The sequence below is a fragment of the Geotrypetes seraphini genome, chromosome 16 (assembly GCF_902459505.1).
Source record: "Geotrypetes seraphini chromosome 16, aGeoSer1.1, whole genome shotgun sequence".
NCBI lineage: Eukaryota > Metazoa > Chordata > Amphibia > Gymnophiona > Dermophiidae > Geotrypetes > Geotrypetes seraphini.
Window position 1 is genome coordinate 40,369,030 of NC_047099.1, and position 20,048 is coordinate 40,389,077.

The 20,048-nt window shown below is 46.3% G+C and overlaps 2 protein-coding genes across 4 annotated transcripts in view; one reads left to right on the forward strand and one right to left on the reverse strand.

Annotated features, from left to right (window-relative positions):
- Positions 1-532: 532 nt before the first annotated feature.
- RXFP4 (relaxin family peptide/INSL5 receptor 4) lies at positions 533-4,036 on the forward strand. Its single transcript, XM_033923401.1, has 3 exons — positions 533-1,649; positions 3,252-3,372; positions 3,934-4,036. The coding sequence occupies exons 1-3, from the start codon at positions 533-535 to the stop codon at positions 4,034-4,036; spliced, it is 1,341 nt and encodes a 446-aa protein (XP_033779292.1).
- ARHGEF2 (Rho/Rac guanine nucleotide exchange factor 2) overlaps positions 1,945-20,048 on the reverse strand; it is a 113,771-nt gene continuing 95,667 nt past the window's right edge. For all 3 annotated transcript variants that reach the window (XM_033923849.1, XM_033923850.1, XM_033923851.1), the window contains 11 exons: positions 19,752-19,828; positions 16,635-16,804; positions 15,786-15,853; positions 14,094-14,282; positions 12,464-12,580; positions 11,862-11,929; positions 10,541-10,582; positions 8,602-8,652; positions 7,976-8,419; positions 6,909-7,077; positions 1,945-5,547 (listed from right to left, as the gene is read on the reverse strand). In XM_033923849.1, coding sequence (XP_033779740.1) covers positions 5,462-5,547; positions 6,909-7,077; positions 7,976-8,419; positions 8,602-8,652; positions 10,541-10,582; positions 11,862-11,929; positions 12,464-12,580; positions 14,094-14,282; positions 15,786-15,853; positions 16,635-16,804; positions 19,752-19,828 — 1,481 coding nt within the window. In that variant the 3' untranslated portion in view covers positions 1,945-5,461. The remainder of the gene's footprint in view (positions 5,548-6,908; positions 7,078-7,975; positions 8,420-8,601; positions 8,653-10,540; positions 10,583-11,861; positions 11,930-12,463; positions 12,581-14,093; positions 14,283-15,785; positions 15,854-16,634; positions 16,805-19,751; positions 19,829-20,048) is intronic.

Below are 20,048 nucleotides of genomic sequence, written 5' to 3' on the forward strand. Positions count from 1 at the left end.
GATAAAGGGGATGACATGGCTTCCCTATGAGGAAAGGCTGAAGAGGCTAGGTAGCTCTTCAGCTAGGAGAAGCGGCAGCTCAGGGGAGATATTAAAAAAATACGGAGTGGGGAGGTGTGAAATAGTTAACTCTGTGCCCAGAGCGAGTCTTCTGTAATATAAAAAGGCAGCAGCCCTAGATAGCAGCTCTCAGGAAACAGCTCAGCACCCAGCCCTTTGCTCTTCCGACCTCCAGAAAACCTTCTGCTTGGGAGCTCAACATTTTCCCCGGCTTCAACCCTGAGTTTCCAGCTTTGGGGGCACAAGGACAGCAGACCTGAAGAACAAAAGCTAGAAAAACTCTTTTTTTTTTTTACTGCATGAACCTGAGTGCTGTTTCTTCCTTCAGACCCCAATGTGCTTTGAGCAGGGCACCCTGAGATAGTTCAACCTGTATGAGGGCAACATCTATCTACCCTAAAGACTGAAACCAACTATCAGATAACTTTTGATATCAACTTTGCAGCTGCAGTGGTGCCCTCAACAATCTATCATGCATGCCAATGTTTCCCATCTGGCTGACAACAGCACAGATAATGCGGCTTCCATCCCCATGAACAGTTTATTCAGCCTGCGCTTATGCATCTCTATGTGCTACTGCTTGGTGTGCATGGTTGGGCTCCTGGGAAATGGACTAGTCATGCACTTGATCAGGACAAGGAAGGGTTGTAGTCCTCCGATCGATGTTTTTGTCTTCTGCCTGGCTCTCACTGATTTCCAATTTGCTCTCACCTTGCCCTTCTGGGCTGCGGAAACCTTATTGGACTTCAGCTGGCCTTTTGGCAACGCCATGTGCAAGATTGTCTCGACTTTAACCATGGTCAACGTCTATGCCAATGTTTTCTTACTGGTAGCCGTGAGTGTCACCAGATATTGGTCAGTAGCTTCAGCGGTAAGTGCCAGGTTCCGTCTTTCTGCTCGCACTGCCAAGTGGATCGCTCTGGGACTTTGGGTTGTTGCAGTGGCCGCTACCATCCCCACAGCAGTCTTTGCAGTGGCCAAGGATGTACATGGAGAGACACTGTGTCTGCTTAAGTTTCCGGACCTCAGATGGCTCGGCGTCTACCACTTGCACAAAATCATCGTAGCCTTCATCTTACCACTAGTCATTATCGCTTCCTCGTACCTGATGCTGTGTCAGTTTCTTGACCAACACTATCTGAAAGTCAACCGTCTCGGGACACAGCAAGGAATCTCCAGTTCCATCCTGCTCCTGGTCTTGGTATTTTTCATCTGTTGGCTCCCCAATCATGCAGCTACTTTCTGGGGTGTGTTGGTGAAGTTTGACGTTGTGCCCTATAGCTCAGCCTATATTTATTTCCATACCTACATCTTCCCAGCCACCACCTGTCTGGCTCACAGCAGCAGCTGCCTCAATCCACTCCTGTACTACTTGCTGAGGAGGAAGTGCCAGGAAACGCTGAAGACCACCGTGGGCAAAGCAGCTGGCCATTTGTTTTCTTGTATGCCCACCTCTGGTCCCAAGCGAAGCAAAGAGCACACGCAGGCCGCTACGCCCCTGAATCCAAAGGACAGCCTCAGCTGCCCCCAACAGCCATCCCACAAGGGCGGCAGCAAGAAATGCTCTCTGACACCCACAGTAGGGACGGGTATGGAAAGAATTGCAGTTTCACGTCATTGTACCTTTATATGGTTGTGTCTGTGTCGTTTCATTTGTGCCATGTTACGCTCTCTCCCCTTTGTCTCATGTACGTTGGTTGATTTTCCTTATGTTAAAAAGAAAAACTGCGTTGGGCCCAGGGACCTCCCTTCTGATCTCCAACTCCTACCTAACATTTAAAAAAAATTAGCAGGGCGGAGCACCCGGCTAAAAGATGCTAAAGAGAACACTGCCCCCAGGTAAACTGATGGTAGCTAGAACAACAAAACTACACACAAGATTTCTAAGTGATCTTTTTTATTTCTTTCCAAAAAAACGGAAACATACATTTCAATAATCTATTTACCAAACAATATTTACATAGTCCATTTTCAGAGGGCTTATAATAGATTTATACATATAAAAACACATTTTTCCCTGCATTTTGTCCATGTGTTTAGGTAAAAAAAGAACAAAACCCCCCATCCGTTTTGGTATAGAAGCTTTATCCGTCACCCCCTCTTGTCTTTACCAAAATGAGAGAGGATTCCATGCCCATTATTCCTGGTCTTCTCTCCATAAGATATTCTGAAATTGTTTTTAAAAATACAGGCGCATGTTATGTACCCCCTTACTTGTGATCACAAGGGTGGGGCAACGCCATGCAATAAACGCATGGGTATATATTGACAACCCACCGCTTTCCCTTTAAGCTAATTCACAAGATCAACTAGCACCACTGAGCCGTGGCGTGACAAGGACTAAGGCCCCGTCTGGGTGGTTGTAATAAGTGCATAGACCGCTCCCACGCTGCCTAAGTTGCATAAGGGTAAAAAAAATAGAAACACAGTCTGCAAATCTGTGCGCAATGGCTTTGAAATTCTCCTTTTTTAAAAAGCAGCCTTTGCACAGGTCCTTTTCGGGAATGATGCTTTGGCCTTTGGTTCATGCTACACTACCGGAGGAGCAACCAATGTCCCAGCCCTGGAATTTAGCCCAGTAGGGCGCTGTCATAATTTATCCAAACCCTCTCACTAGTTGATGTTTACCATTAGAAACTCCCCCGCTGAACCTTAAAAGATTCATTAGACCAATTAAAAAATGTATTTATTTATTCAATTTTCTACACAGAGTGGTTTTCATGAATTTACTCAGCTACTCAAGCATTTTCCCTGTCTGTCCTGGTGGGCTCACAATCTATCTAATGGACCTGGGGCCATGGGGGGATTAAGGGACTTGCCCAGGGTCACAAGGGGCAGCGTGGGATTGGAACCCACAATCTCAGTGTGCTGAGGCTGCATCACACTCTCCCCTTGTTTTAGGATTGTAATGTCATTAAAGGCATTAGACTACCAAAGTCAGTAGGCATTGGCTAGTCATGGTTCAGGATCCCATCGTCAGCTATAAGAAAATTCATAATCCACACTGCCTAATGACCCAACATATCATGGCATATTTATAAACCAGATCATTGGATCAAGCCAAATTTTTCAGACAAATACTGAACATAACATAAGAATTCTGTAAAGAAATATATACAAATGTTGACTTCACAAATCAATTTTTCTCATGATATGCCAGGGTCTAAGTTATGGTATTACGTGTCAATCAGGAACAGATAACCGTCTGGGCCATGAGCTTTGCCACAACAGTCAATCAGCTCCCACTACAATCTCGCTCAGGCATGGGTTAGAAATGATAGGAGTTAAGGTTGGCAATGGTGCAAGACTTTTGTAAGGACTCTCTGTTCAGATCCAATTCACAAGGAAGCAGCAATATCGTATTCACATTCAAAAGCGAGACTTTGCAACCCAGCACAAAAACATAATAGCATTTCAGTAAAGGAAAGTATTTATCTTTTTTTTTTTTTTTTTTTAAAAAGCACCCATTATGAGACATTATTGATCTTAAGTTTCTGTGAAGTGCTCTTGTGGTATAAGAGTAAATCACATGCAACCTATAGGAACTTATTATGCAGCACCTATAGCTTTCATACGGATGTATTTTTATGCACTATTTAATTTTAAATGAAACACTGGTTTGTGAAAATCACCCTCTCCTCCCACCCCGCAATCTCCTTGCACAAAGTGAGACAGAGGACTCCAGGGGGCTGTATTTGGGAGGAGAAGGGCAGGTCAGCCCATTCAGTTTTCTGATTAGTTCATTAACCCCGCCCTTTCCAACATTCAGACGGGGCCTCCTTAAGGGGATACCTGAGAGTTTGTGTCTTGGGCTATAGAAACTCTGTTCCTATGAATTCCGGAAGTTGTAGCTTTTTTTGTTTGTTTTTGTAGTGAGATAAAGAGCTTCAATGAAAAGACAGAGGGTGGAGATGCCAAGTTACCCAGTCCTGGTTTTGCATTAAAGCTACGTGTAGTGCCTGAACTTGCCCATTGAAATCAGTGCTGTAAGTCCCATAGTGCACCAGGATGGGGTGATAAGAAATTCAGGACTGTCCAAAATCTCCAGCCTAGAATTAGGAAACTTGGTATCTCTGAGTGTCAATGGGTCAATGATAAGACAGAAGAGGAAAAGATAGCTGCTGGCAGTAAATACCTGCATTTTTTAAAAATGTTTGCTCCACTAATGTTATTTACCTTGAAGAATTGTCTCTTAAGGTTCTTGGCTGTCCCCTCCACAACCAAGCGATTCAGTTCTCGCTCTGCCCCATTGCATGAAGGGATATCCAAGGCGCCTACAACTCTATGAATGCAATGGAAGAGGGGAGTGGCAAAGTTCAAGATCAGATTGGAGAAGTCCAATGGGAAAAAAAACGGGGGTAAATGGCAACCCCCATTAGCACCTGCTCTCCAGTGGTACAGGCACTGCAAAACAGTCCTTTGGCTTGCTACCAAGATAGTACAGAACAGATCGTGACTCAAATGCACCCAGGCGGCAGGCTCAGAGTGGTTTGACCTGTCTGTTGAATCTGTTGGCAACTTTAAAACCACTCCACTTGAAAGAGTGACAACCACACACTGTGACTGATTTGTAAACACCAGGGGTGGTTGAGGAAACAAAGGGATGACCATGAACAAAGCAAAATCAGAGCCATTTTGACCCCAAAGTAAAACCTAATGTACAGTCTGCAGCCTAGTCAAACATCATGCGTCGTTCCACTGCCTCCCTAGTAGCATCAGTCACTGCTCTGCCAGGCCTAGCTCACATCAGCCCTGTCTCCCTTATTAAAAATGTCTTTGGGCTCCTGCACAGTTAAAGAGAATTCCAAAGCTCAGGATGTATATTTTGTATGGCACTGGCAGAACCGTGAAAGGGGCATATGGGCTGTGAACGCAGGGACGCATGAATCGATGACGAATTGATGACACTGGTGACTCTAGAATGCAGGCAGACCAAAAGTTTCCTCTCGGACCCAGTTTCAACACCGTTTTCCTCCAGCGAAAACAATAATTTAATTCTGTTCAAACAATAAATAAGTCTGTGTTAAAGGTTGAAAAGGTGAAGCCCAGTTAAGGCTCCCCATCAGCTCTGCTGGCAAAGCCCCCCCCAAATATTCATAAGTATAAAACATAAACACAAAGAAACCGAATGGACTAGAGCACAGAGTAGCTCTGAAATGTTTGATCTGCTCACAAATCTGGTTTAGCTCATGGAAGCTCCAGATTCAAATCCCATCATTTCCCAGGTGCAGTTTCAAGGCTTTTTATCTTTTTTACAGAAGAGCAGCAGTTTGAAAATTCCTTTGTTCCCCGTTTGTTTAAGAAGTCTGTCGTTTCAGCAGTTCCGGTTCTTTCTCCATTTGTTTTGCCCTTTTCAATTCCGTTCACAAATTTTAAGCGAAGGTTGTTGGTTTTTTTTTTTTTAGCTCTCCGAAGACCCAGGATCAATATCTCGAAGCTCTTGGCTGGTCTCGCTCTCTTCTGGAATGTCCTGCATTCGCTGAAAGTCTAAAAGGTCAAAAGTCATAAAGTTTAGGCGATATTATGACATCAATGCAAAAGAAGCAGAACTTAAAAGCTATTGATAATTTTTTTATTTGATCTTAAACTAATTATCTTGCTCAGAAACAAACGCATGGTTGCCCACCATCCACTTCTCTTGCTAAACTCTCCAGTGACTTCCTGGCCTGATCCAGCGGCCTCTATCCTCTGTTGATCGCCACCTACTCCTTGGTGCACTGTTCTCCTTTGGATTTCAGGGCTCTGTTCTGTATTGGTTTTCCTTTTCTCTCATCACACTTTTAGTGTTTGTTCTGGTGGATCCTCCTTCACTGCTATCCCATATCTGTCGGTATATCTCAGGGCTCTGTCTTGGGACCTCTTCTCTTATCTCTCTGTACTTCTTCCCTTATTGCTATGATCTAATCTCATGGTTTACGTTGACTCCCAGATCTACCTCTCCAACACTAGAAATTTCACCAGGAATCCAGATCCCCGATGCTTAGCCTGCTTGTCTGACATTGTTGCATGGATGTCTCACCACTATGTGAAATTGAGCATGGCCAATCTCTGCCTTAGGCTTCTCCCTGGGGCATCCCAGGATGCACTGGGAAGGGGAAGGCCTGCCATTTTGAGGCAGGCCTACCGACCAGAGGGAGTAGGCATCCCTCCCAATGACCTTTGTCTTAAAGAGGCATGGGGTTGGCGGGGGACCCCCAGCAGCAGGAGGGAGTAGGCAACCCTCCTGCTGTCCTTCAATTTAAAGGTGCGGAGAGAGTCGGGGGGGGGGGGCAGGGGACCTCAGCGGCAAGAGGGGGGCCTGCTGTCCTTCAATTCAAAGGTGTGGAGGGGCGAAGGGAACCCAGCGGCAGGAGGGAGTGGGCATCCCTCCTGCTGATCTTATACAGGGTGGGGGGGGGGGGTGAGGCAGATGAGGGGAGGTGTCGGCGGAAGGGGGAACATTTCCCACTGCTGCTCTCCCTGCCAGTGAATCAGCTGAGCCAGCAGGACTGGAGGAGACTTGTGGCTCAGTTGATTGGGGCAGGGAGAGCAGCTTTGACAGAAGGGAGGAGCTGTGCTTAGCGATTGCTCTTCTGAACAAGCTCCAGGCACAGTTCCTCCCGCTCTTTACCAGTGATTCTTCGCACAAATGGCATGCACATAAAATAAAAATCTCTCCCACTACAGCCACTACATCGACTCGCCGGATTTTACCAGTGAGTTTTGAGAATCCGGCCCTGACTCAGTAACGGCAAGCTTACAGAGGAATGGGGAAGAAAAACGTAAGACAATTTTGACCAAAGAAACTGTGATCACTGCTGCCAGGCAGGGCTTCTTTCAGCCCTGGCTGGGCCAGTGACAGGACTCACCCCGGGGGCTAGAGGGGGAAGACTGATGCCCACCATTCTCCTCTTCGGAATGCACCTCGGGGTCAGCACCCTCCTGTAACCTCTCCAGTTCCGTGAGGTCACTGAGCTCATCCCCAGAGCCGTCATCCACTCGCAGTGTGAAGGCAGCTGGTGGGAGATTCTGGGAGACCTGGGATAGAAAGGAAACTCAAAAAGTGAAAAACCCTGTCCTTTACAGACACATCCATCCCCCCAAAGTGTTAGTGCACAAGCATCTGTTTTCTGTGGTCCTTGGGTCTGGTGTAGCTCCTTTGGGCCTGTCTATTCAACCCTCTTTCGTGCCACTCACTCTCTTACTCATCTTCTCTCCAAGAGCAGGGTTAGGACTCAGGATCTCACCACTGTTGTGCTGGGACTACACTTCAACAAGTGACAGTCAGATCCTCCACCTTGATAAAGCTTAGTTGGTCCCCCTCCTTGACAGGTGTAAGGATCTGACCTTCATTTGCAGGTACAAAGGAAAACAAGCCCAGATGTGTGATGACCTAGTCTATTTTCCAAGCAGATCCCACCAAGGGCAGTAAAGTGTTAAGGGCTTAAACGGGGGCAAGAGAGGCTGAGATTAGATGTTAGGGAGAACTTTTCAACAGCAGTGGAACAAGTTATCTGGAGAGGGGGGGGGGAATTTCTGGGCAGATACATCCTTGGGATGGGTTAGGTTAGGGTTACCAGAGGTCTGGATTTCCCCGGACAGCTTTTCAAAACCCGAACTTTGTCTGGGTTTTGAAAAGCTTCTAGCAATGAGCGACGTCAGGACGGCATCTGTGCGGATGCAATGCGGTGACATCACAGGCATACGCAGATAGTAACATAGTACATGATGGCAGATAAAAACCCGAGTGGTCCAACCATACACGCTCCATAAATTGATTTAGTTGAAAGGGTCCTTTTTCTTAGATATTTCTGGGCCAGAAACCCAGAGCCCTGCCTGGAGTCTCCGTCAAAGCTCACTCCAGCCCATCTTCACCATCCCAGCCTCTGTGACTTTATAGGATCAGCTCCTCAGAAACCCTTCCCTCCCGCTGTACCTGTGGGGGCAAGAAGCTGAGATACAAAGCGTCCCCTACGGGGAGGCTCCGTCTCCGGGGATCGACCATTCTCCTGTTCCTGAGCCCATCCATGGTCCCGCTACATTGGTTCCGCTGGGCCGCCGCAGCCACCTGCTTCCTGGCCTCTTCCGCGTCTCTCTCCAGCCGGGCCCTGGCCTGCTCGCTCTCCCGGAGCCGCGTTTCCAAGGCTGCAGCCTCCTGCACCTTCTCTTCGCACTGTTTCCGGCAGCGCCGCAGCTCCTCTTGCAACAGGGTATGCTGGCGCTGCAGGAGTGTCAGCTCTGTCCCCTGCTTGTCGACGGTCCTCAGGGCCACCTCGATGAGTGGGCCCTCACGGGAATTGCTGCGTACCAGCTTCTCCTTCCGCTCACCCCCGTCCTGGAGCTGAAGTTCTAGGGCCGTGTCCTGCTGAGCCACCACAGCCTGAAATGTGAGGAATATAGAAAATAAAGAGGCTGTGATCACCCAAATCGTTGCAATTCCAACCAATAACCAGCCAGTGCCAGGTTTCCCTTAGGCAGCTGCTGAGATCAGTGTCCCATACAGAATTTCCCCCCAAATGTTTGCTCCCCAAACGGATGTAGTTAAACTTCAGAGGTACATACCTGCAAACTGTGAAGGAGTCCGTAGAGGTTCATGAGCCTATGAAACACCTCCTGACAGAACAAGAAAGGAACCATGGGAATAAAAACTGGGAACTGTTCATACTGCAGAAACAGTAGAAATTCCATTATACATTACCATGCAGAGGGTGAACAAAATTGCCTTTTTTTCTTTGGGTTCAGCTGAAACTGAATCTGGGGCCAAAAACCACCACTGGTAGCCTCTGGACCCACCCAAAGGCTCCTCCCTCCCTGGGGCTACCATAGAGTCCCTGGTGGTCTAGTGCGCACAGTCAGGGCAGGAAAGATCCACAGTTGCTCCTACCTAGGGTTACGCTATGGCTCCAGAAAAAGGAGGACAGAGAAATCTGGGTTTTACTTCCACGGAAAGCAATGGAAGTAAAACCCAGATGTCTCAATCCGCCCTCCTTTTTCTAGAGCCATAGGGTAATCCTACTCCATCTGTGCTGTCAAAATGGCTGCCACGACCTTGCGTGGGAAGTAGGGGCTGCTCCTGTTTAGCCAGGAGGGGGTCGAGAGAGAGAGAATGGATTCTGCTCCTGTTCAGGGGAGACGCACTATGGGGACAAAGCCTAAAGTTTTAGTTTCAGCCAAAAATGAATAATGATTTTTTAGCTGAATAATGATTTCAGGCCAGTTTTGGCACTGAAAGTGAAACCAGAATATGGTCAGCCTCTAATACTGGGGTACTCAACCCAGTTCTCTGGACACACCTAGCCAGTCAGGTTTTCAGCACATCCACAATGAATATGCGTGAGATAACACGATATGCAAATCTAGCTTGTGCATATTCACTGAGGGTATCCTGAAAACCTGACTGGCTAGGTGCGTCCTGAGAATCCCTGATCTAATACAGTGATATCTCCTTCCTATCCTACAACAATTTCAGTCAAAAGCCAGACCCAGTGGCATAGTAATGGGGGACAGGGGGCGGACTGCTCCGGGCGCTGATTTTGTGGGGGGGTGCCAGCACCTCTCCTCCTCTCTACCACCCCTGCGTACCTCTTTAAATGTTCTCTGGAACGAGCAGCATCTTCCGGCCTTGGCTCCCTTCTGACTTCATGTCCTGGTTGCGGGACCAGGACGTGATGTCAGAAGAGAGACAAGTGGAAGATGCTGCTTGAGCTGGTGAGCTGGAGAAGAGTGGGGGCACATGATGCAGCAAGGCTAGATGCCACCACCCCGGGCACCAACCTCCCTCGCTTTGCCACTGGCCAGACCCTTTGTCATGTTGGGTTACAGAAAGAAGAGGGAGGGACGTGTGCTGAGCAAAGACCCTGTGATTGAGGATGTTGGAGGAGGAAAATCCAAAGGGTTGGGGGTGGAAAATATTCTTAGAAGCAGAAGAAATAAAATGGAAAAAAAATCAATCAAAACATTGATTAAGGGGTCCCAAATATTCTGTTTGCCCTGAGGGGGTTGGCTGAGGGGCCATTCGAAAGACTCTGCCCTGCCATGTTTCATGGGACAGAAACCCAAATACAAGAGGCAAAAGAGGTGTCAAGATATCAACCAAGGGAATACTTTAGTAAATCAAGACTATGGTATAATGTCCATCTTGATATAAGTCTAGGTGAAACCTAGATTGTCCCAACTAGGATCCCAGTTTCGGCAAAAGTTCTCATCGCGCTTTGACTGTTGCTTGTTTCCTGCCGGTTTTTGCTTCATGGCAGTGTTCACTCATCCCCCGATGAAGGCATCTACGGATGCCGAAACTGGGATCCTAGTTGGGACAATCTAGGGTTCACCCAGACCGAGTTATACTAATATCAAGATGGACATTATCCCATAGACTGTGTCTATTTTTATATTTTTTGATTTAATAAAGTATTCCCTTGACATCTCTTTGGCCTCTTGTTTTTGGTTTTCTGCGATATTGTTGTGGCAAAATTCTTCTTACGGTTCCATGTCAGATCCTCACCTCCTGAGGCGTCCTTTGCTGCAGCTGGTTACCATTTCGATCCTGCAGAGAGAAAAGCCAGTGTTAGAACAGTTAATTCAGTCCTCTGCCTAATGTTATGACAGATGCAGAGGTGAAAATGGCGGGAAATCGTCCTCTCTTGGTATGTGGAATCTGAGCAGACTCCAGGACACTGGACTCCGTTCCAAGCCCTACTATGCCACAAGACAGCCAAGTTCAGCACTGGTTTAATGGGACCTCCTAGAGGTCAGCTGAAAAGAAGTACTGAAGTAGCTGCAGTCTCAGACCCAGTAAGGTATTTCCAGATTTGGACTAAGCACAGGATGTGCTTGATAGATATGTGTGACATCCAACTATACCTACCGCTAGGAGAAACCCATGACGCCCAGATCACAAACTCAATGTCCATCAACAAATTACAACTAAACACCTCCAAGACGGAATTCCTTTGGATCCGCAAAGAACACTGCAATTACATCCATCCCTCTACGTTGAGACTCGACTACCATAACTGCAAAAGGCCAAGTACGCAGCCTAGGAAAACTCCTTGGCTCTAACCTATTGCTCTTCAACCACATCTCTCAGGTGGTATCTTCCTCATTTTACTACCTGTGACAGCTCCGAAATATAAGGAACTATTTTTCTGAGTCTGACTTAGTCCTCTCCCGCGTGGACTACTGTAATGTGCTCTTCAACGGTCTCAAGGCGAAGAACGAACGACGTCTCCAGTGTGCACAAAATGCAGCAATCAGACTTCTAAAGAACCTCCATCCCCGTGACCCGGTCTCTCAGGTTCTATCGGCAGCTAACTGGCTGCCCAAAGCCAAACTTTGTGTTTTTAAGGGCCTGATGCTAACGTTCAAATCCTTGCATGACATGGCACCGGGCTATGTAACGGCCAAGCTTCTGCCATATGTGTCGAAGAGGTCCCTCCACTCCCAAATTGCTAAAGACATATCTGTTGTGCCCTTCAACTGCAAACAGCCAAATGACATTCCTATGCCCACTTCGTACTGACCCACTGGAATCGACTGCCCCCACAGATAAGATCCCTTGAAGGACTCCTCAACTTTAAGAAAGCAATAAAAATATATCTCTTCACCTAACTCCCACGACCAATGGATTACAAAGAAATGTATACTGATATAAGATCCTCGGCATGTGTCACGTTAGGAAAAAAACTTGTATTGTAACTATGGCAAATTGTAACCCGTTAACTGTATATTATGTCTGTTAACCTGTAACCCCGTTTTGAGGGACGGGATAGAAAATAAATAAATATGATAAGAAACTAGCCAACTCTTAGAAATGTTAGTTTTACCTTCTGACCCAATTCTGAATCTGTCCTGCAGAACTCCACAGACCCATTGATACTTCCCATGTCACCATCTGTAGAGCAAGGAAAAAGCCATGACCAATAAAATGTTCTCTTGTTTTATTTTTAACACTGAACGATATTTCCGTAGCACACATTGGGACAACTCCTCTACATTTTCCTACTGAGTCATTACTTTAATTTATAACATTTTGTTGAAGGAATCAAATAAATATACAAAGAGATATTCATAATAAAACATTTGCATACATATTTTATCATTCCTCCAAAATATATTTCTATATACCTAATCTACTTTTTTTCTATATCCCCCCCTTAACCCCGAGTCATTACTTTAAATTTTTTCCTAGACCACCTGGGGGCAGCCATGTTTGCACCAGTACTAACAATGGAGTGAGTGATGTCACTTGTGACATCACAGCCAATCAGATCAAGCAGTGCAACTCTTGCTAAGATGGCTGCCTCCAGAGGTTTAGGAATGGGGAAATTATTGGATTTTGGAGATGTCACATGCTATATAGAGATGGGGGGGGGGGGAGGGAGAGGGAGCTTTCCGTCAATTGCACATGAGAGGTAATGCCACATACTTGCAGAACTGTTGGGATGTGTAGTGGTGCCACTGTCCAAATCAGTAGAGTAATTCTGGTCCCCAGCAGAAAACAGCTCAAATCCAGCTCCCAGGAGGGTCTCCCTGAGCCCTTCAACTAGAAGAAAAATAAAAATCTTCTTAACCCAGTGGGGCATGATAGATCTATGGAGAAAGAATCATCCAGATGATAGGGGCGGTACATTCTTCTCTCCATTACATCACACTTATTCACACATCGATAAAGTGCTTAAGTTAATTGAGAAACGCCATTCAGAACGGCAAAAAAACATTACAGGGAATCGCACCTACTCAGGTGCTTTACATCATTGTGGGCGTGGCTAACACCGGAAATGGCGTTAGGCACGATTCACAATGAAGACAGGCACCGGAAATGTAGGCCTGGAAAAGCCTGACCTTCATTTCGAGGTGCAATTCTCTGTACGGTGCCGTCACATGACTGACACGTGACTGGCGGCTGTGTTTTTGGTGGCTCCCGATATCGATTCCGGGCTTTACTGACTACTACACATCTGTTGAAGAAACTGGATTGGATTTGTCTTATGATGAAACTTAAAGCAATGAAAACTGTCCATATACAATCATTTCATAAATCCCAGTTTTCCGAGGCGTTGTTCACCCTCGAGAAGAGAAGACAGCGAGGGGACATGATAGAGACTTTTAAAATACTAAAAGGATTTGACAAAATAGAGCAAGAAACATCGTTATTCACATTGTCAAATGTGACTCGGACAAGAGGTCATGGACTGAAACTGAGGGGCACCAGGCCCAGGACAAATATTAGGAAGTTCTGTTTCGCACAACGAGTGGTGGACGCTTGGAACGCTCTCCCTGAGGAGGTCGTGATGGAGACCAACATTCTAGGATTCAAGAGCAAGTTGGATGCACACCTTCTTGCAAATCACATTGGGGGATACGAGTAAACAAGGTTTCTCAGCAGGGAACACCTGGCTTGGCCTCCGCGGGTGCAGGTCGCCGGACTGGATGGACCTAGAGTCTGATCCGGCGAAGCCATTTCTTATACTGTCCATATACAATCATTTCATAAAACCTGGGATATCTACCTCCGGCGGAGAGACTTTAAAATGATTTGAAGGGACAGATGTGTAGCACTATACTAAGCGTACTGCTAATTTACCCGAGCAAAGATGTTTTCAGGACTCAGGACTGATGATGGGGTTAATTAAGGTTGAGACTGGAGAAGAGAGAGGGATGGGCGAATTGCTAGGTTTGATATGTTGCTCACTATGTTCACTCTACTTTCTTGGGTATTTTTTGAGGAAAATCAAGGAGCCTTTGTTCAGAAATGGAGTCTTGTGAAGCACTTGAATTAGTATTTTTTTTCTATTTAACGAGAGAATTTCCCTCTACTTAAGCTAAAAAGGACCTTCCAGAAAGAATCAGTATGAATTTTCAAGCCTGCCATTTCATTTTCGATATCTAATTCAAGTGAGTCTTAAGTTTAGAATGCATTTACAAGTTTTGGCTTCTACGGTACGCCGCAGCCAATTTGAGAGGATTCATTTAAAGGTCTCATCCTGGCTTCAAATGACATGAAATGCCCTGGAAGTTGACAGGTCTGGAGGTTGCATGAGGTTCTGTGGTCTCACCTTCTTTAATGGCTTCATTGACCATTTTTTCGCCCCGGGGACTCTCTGACGATTCGGCTCGAAAGAGGTTCCGGGAATTCACAACAATGGCTGCCTCCTCACCGGCCTGGAACTGGGTCACCTCAGCGAAGAGGCTGACTTTTTCTTCCAGAAGCTCCACAATTTCCCTGTCCTTCTGCTGGATCTCATCTGGCAAAGGAGGAAGAGTCAGAGTTGATTTCTAGGGGTGCAGGGAAGAGGCAATTACCAAAGCAGTCCTCTATGCAACCTTCTTGTAATGGGAAATGAAAAATTATCCCCTGAACCTGTTCTATACCAAGAAAACATCTCTGCTCTAGATGAAAGAGCTCAACGAAATACGATATGGTTCAGTGGCAGTGCTATGCAGAGCCTGGTGGAGGGAGCTGAGTTCACATCCATTCTCAGGTATCTGACTCTCCGGATCAGCCAGAGTTGTGTTTGCAGCCTCTGGGGGAAAGGGCATCCCACTCACTATATGATGGGGGCACCCAGTAGTCATATTTAGGACATGTGAATATAGGTTCTGGAATGACTGGCCTAAAATAAGGAAACGTGGGAAAAATCTCTGGGTAGGCGCAAACTAAAGTTCTTTGTTGCCAAGAGACCTGCTGGACTCTCCCCTCCCCAAAAACATTACTACAATGTTACCAGGACATCTTTAAAAATCCAGAGAGGACCATATGTAGGGTTACCAGACATCTGGATTTCCCCGGACGTGTCCAGGGTTTTGAAAAGCTTTCTGTAAACATCGTAACAGGAGGGGGCATCGGCACATGCGTGGATGCTGTCTGAAGGTGGGGCAGGCCTGTGGGCTTGGTCATGGGTCCAGTTAGAGAATGACACGGTGGTTGTTACTCGCGGCTAGCCGCGGGTAACCCGCCAAGACGGTGACCAAAAAAAAAGGTCACCGCGAGTTCGGGGACAAGGCCATTCACCGCCCCGTGGAGCGGTGAATGGTAGCACGGGGAGGTGAACAAGTAGTGAACGCGCGGTGAACGAGTGTTCGATCCGGCAGCCCACTCTTTCCCGCCGGCCGTCCATGCATCTCCCTCCCTCCTTTTCCCTTACCTTTTCTTCTTGAAACTGGCGATTTCTACAAGGCTACGAACTGTATTACAGCCGGAGCTTTGAAGTCGCATCGCGTTGCCTGCTGGAAAAAGTCTCCTCTGATGCAACTTCCTGTTTCCGGTTGCATCGGAGGAGACTTTTCTAGCAGGCAACCCGACGCAACTTCAAGGCTCCAGCTGTAATACAGTTCGTAGCCTTGTAGAAATCGCCAGTTTCAAGAAGAAAAGATAAGGGAAAAAGAGGGAGGGAGGGAGGGAAATGCACGGGAGGGAGCTGCTGGACAGCGTGAAGGGTGCTGGGAGTGGGGGGATGGAGAGGAGAAGACGCTGAAGACGGGGACGGTGACGGGGCGGTGAAAGAGACAGCAGGGACGGTGACGGGGTGGTGAAGGGGACGGCAGAGACAGGGATGGGGCGGTGAAAGGACCAGCGGGGACGGGGCGGTGCAGAGGATGGTGGTCCGGGGACGGGATGGTGACGGGGACAGAATTTTTCCCCGTGTCATTCTCTAGTCCGGATTTTCCTTTGGGAAAATCTGGCAATCCTAACCATATGGAGAAGCCAATTTTGAGGACGATGTTGCAGTATTCAGAGTTCTCCTTACCTTTCAGCTTTCTCAGGTAGGCCTCGTCTTCTGTCTCGACCAGTGGGAAATCTTCCCTTTTGGGGCACCTAAGACAGGATCCATTAGGTATCAGTCACACTGGATCAGGTACACATTGCCCAAACCCACCCCCAAATTCTAGTACTGGTTCCATGGGAAACTGGAACCTCTGCAAGGCGGGATACCTTACATTAGACCAGGGGGTCTTTAAATGCAGGATTTCGGGATCTCCAGAAAGAATAACGCCTGAGATTTATTTGCATACAGTGGAGACAATACATGCAAATAGATCTCACCCATATTCATCTCTGGAAATCCTTAAAAACCCCAAGGAGTAGATATTCAAAGGGGTTTAATCAGGCAGGGGTTTGATCGGCGAGCTGGGAAGGGATATTCACTGGCACGTAACCGAGAGGTACCACAGTGACCCTTTCCACATCCAGAACTTATGCAAGGAGCTAACCTGAAAGGTAAAAATACAGCCTCCAAGCCAGACCTTCATAATCAGTTGGCAAACCTTCAGCCTTACACCTTCCCCCTCAATTAAGTTTCAGGCCCATAGCCTCCCACCCTCCCCACCTCCTGATTTCGATAATTAAACTGAACAATCACGATCATCAAACAAACATCCAACATAACAAGCTGGTTAAAGTAGGTGCAGATGGTTCTTGGAGTTTGTGGGCTGTCAGGACCTACTGTTTTCCTTTGACTGGAGCTGCTCTTTGTCACTCCCAAGGAGTGACCACTTAATTGTGCCTAATGGTCAGCCGGCCATAATAATTAGTTAAAGTTCAATGCGAACAGCTCAAAGTGCCACCCTATGGGAGTCGTTGCATCAATGCCGCTTACACTCGGACACTCTGCTGAATGACCTTCATCCAGGTGTTCCTGTCTTCCCTGGAGGCGGTGTGAACCTCGTACATCTCCGGCGGCGCGGCGCTGATCAGGAACATGCCCTTCTCTTGATTGGCAATGTCTCGGACAATGAGATTTTGCAGGGAGATCACCACCGGCTTGTCCTGGCAGGCAAACGAAAGAGTGATAAGAGGGCAGGAGACAAGAGGTTGAGAGAAGATCTCCAACTGAAATAAATGCATGATCTACGTCTACGCACAGACTTAGATGCGCTTTTCAGGCAATTGCACACACTGGTGCCTACGGGTACATGCCACTCCCACGCATCGCTGCTGAGAAAATTGACAGCTGTGTGTGTAATAATAATAATAATAATAATAATAACTTTATTTTTCTATACCGCCATAGTCAGGCGACTTCTAGGCGGTTTACATTGTAAGAAGGCTGGACATTCAGCGAATAACAAGTACAGTACAATACTAATACAATACAATAAATCCACATATAATACAGTAGAGTGAGTCCAAATTCAATACCATACAATAAGTTTAAATACAGTACCGAATAAAGAGTCTAGATGCAGTACAATAGTCTAAATGGTAAACTTACATATTAATTGGAGATCTAAGGGTAATGAGTGTCTGAAAGATTTAGAACATCCGTGAGAGGGGTCTTAGTGGGGAGGGGACTGTTTTAGCCAATGAATTTAGCGAATAGGGTGGTTTTGATCGATTTGCGGAAAGTATTATAAGTCATGTTTGGTTCGTTTATGTGGTTTTTCAGCCAGGTTTGCTGTCTGTTCGCTTGGAACTGAAAGGTTCTGTCCAAGAAGGATTTGTATCTGCAGCCTGTAATCTTTGGGTATGCAAAGATGTTTTTGTTTCTGGTCGTTCTTGTGGGGTTGTGTAGGGTGAAGTGAGTTTGTAGGTATGAAGATGCTAGTCCCCAGGCTTGTTTGAAACAGGTGCATGCGAATTTGAATAGAATTCGCGCTTCTATTGGAAGCCAGTGCAGCTTTTTATAGTAGGGGCTGATGTGGTCGTTTTTTCTAAGCACCATTCCGGAGGCGTGCCAGTGGGTGGAGTCACCAGTTGGCACATGAACACCATGTCTACAGCAGGCATAACTGATTCTGCATTCTATTTTTGGTGCACCAGTGGTAGCTTGCGTTTATATTATTCAGTCCGTTTTCATTATTCACACATTCGCAACATGCAAATTTGCATGAAATTGCAACCAAATTCCCCATTCGCACTGCTATGTTCATGTATTTGCAAACCAGCGCTTCAACGCCCCCCCCCCCAAAAAAAAAAAGCTTTTTTGCTTTCGCTGCCACTTTTACCTGATGCTCAGACTTTGTTTCCAGATGTGGCCCCCCAAGCATCCCAAGAGTGAATGAATTAATGGCACTTCAAGCAGGAACCTAACCCTATTTTCCCCGAGGATCCACTGTTCACTTTCCGTGGTTTTGAGGCGCATCCTCTATTTTCCCCATAGACTCCACGTTTCGTATTTTGCAATTTCGCGGTTCCTGATCATTTTAATGAACCATACTACCGTAAATAACGAGAACGGACTGTAATCTTAGTGCCAAGGTGCCATTATAGAATCGGCATTCAGCATGGACTGTGGCATTATAGAATTGCCCCCATATTCCTGAACGATATTATTGATGGCGTTCAATATTGCACATGCAAATTTGGGTGTGCATCCAATTTAAGGTAGTAACAATAGTAAATGACGACAGATAAAGACCTGAACGGTCCATCCAGTCTGCCCATTAGTTATACCCATTAAAAATATATGATTAAATGAACTTGTCTCTTCTTTGGTATTTCTGGGTTCCAAATGCTGACGTTGCCGTCCCAGCTCACTCCAGCCTATCCAACCATCCTGTTGTTTGCTGGACATCTACCGTAAAGTCTGGCCAGTAACATCCTCGTCTTCCAAATTAATGGAGTTCCCTTCGATGCCCTCTCCAGCCCGTCCTATACCAAATCACCACATATGGGGCACAGACCGTGCAAGTCTGTCCAGTACCGGCCTTAGTTCTTTAATTTACATCCTGCATTTTCTAATCAGAGATGCTCTATGTTTATCCCGTGCTTTTTTGAATTCCATCACAAAGAGAAGGCTGGGATCAAACTCACAACCACAAGGCTACACCTCTACAAAGGATCACCTTCACCTCTGAAATCCACAGCAGGTTGAAGGCATGTAATTATCCTGGGCGATTAAACCCAAGACAATTTTTATTTTTCCAGTATTGATTTAACACAGGTTGGAAGAACCCCCCCCCCCCCCAACAAAAAGAATTTTACAAGGCGGTGGTGCTTAAACCTGTCCTGGGGGGCCCCCAGCCAGTCAGATTTTCAAGATATCCCTAATGATCATGCATGAGAGAAATGTTCATGCCCACTTCATAGGCAAGTCTCGCTCGTGCATATTCATTAGAGATATCTTGGGGTCCTCCAGGACAGGTTTAAGAGCCACCGTTATAAGGTAAACATTTCATAATAATAATAACTTTATTTTTATATACCGCGATACCACAAACAGTTCAGAGGAAGAGACTGTATACAGACAGTGACATTACAGAAAAATCTTTCGAGATTACATTAGCATGTTAAGGTTAGACAAATTTATCTGGAGGTGTTTTGGAGATACTTCAAGGCTGAAGTGGGGTCAGAGAAATTTATCAAAGAGGTAGGTTTTGATTGACTTTCTAAAAGTTTGATAAGAAAGTGCATTTGAAATAAAGTTGGTTAAACATTTATTCCATTTGCCTGCTTGGAATGATAATGTTTTATCAAGAAATCTCTTGTAGATACGGCCTCTTAAGTTTGGCTCTGGAAAAGTCTGAAGCCCCACTTTGGGGGCCTATTTTAACAATCTTCGATATAGCATTCTGCTAAGACACCTCTAGGTGGCGCTCATGTACAAGTTATTACACTGATCTAAAGGTGAAACCCATCTAGAATCAGAGCGCAGGGAACAAGACGCATCTCTGTCAGCTCTGCACACTCTGAATAGAGATGGAACTATTAAAAAACAGAACGCCAACCTCACAAGAAAAGAAGCCATCTGAAAGGACCTGACTGGGAGACTCACCAGGGCAGGGAAAGTATATTTTTGGTCCTTTTCCTGCAGGAATATTAGGACATCTGTCATCAGCAGCACCAGGATATCTGCGTAGGAGGAAATAGAGCAAATCCAGAATTAAAGAGGAACCGTAACTCACAGCCCTGCCCTCCCTGTGGGAAGGGCTTGGGATAAACACGCGCGCACACAGGACAGAGTCTGGAATAGTTGCAATGTTCAGTGATGCTCTCTGGTTACCTGCCACTGAATATACCAGCACCTACTAGTCTACTCAGTAGCGGTTAAACCAATACCGGCCTAATATGT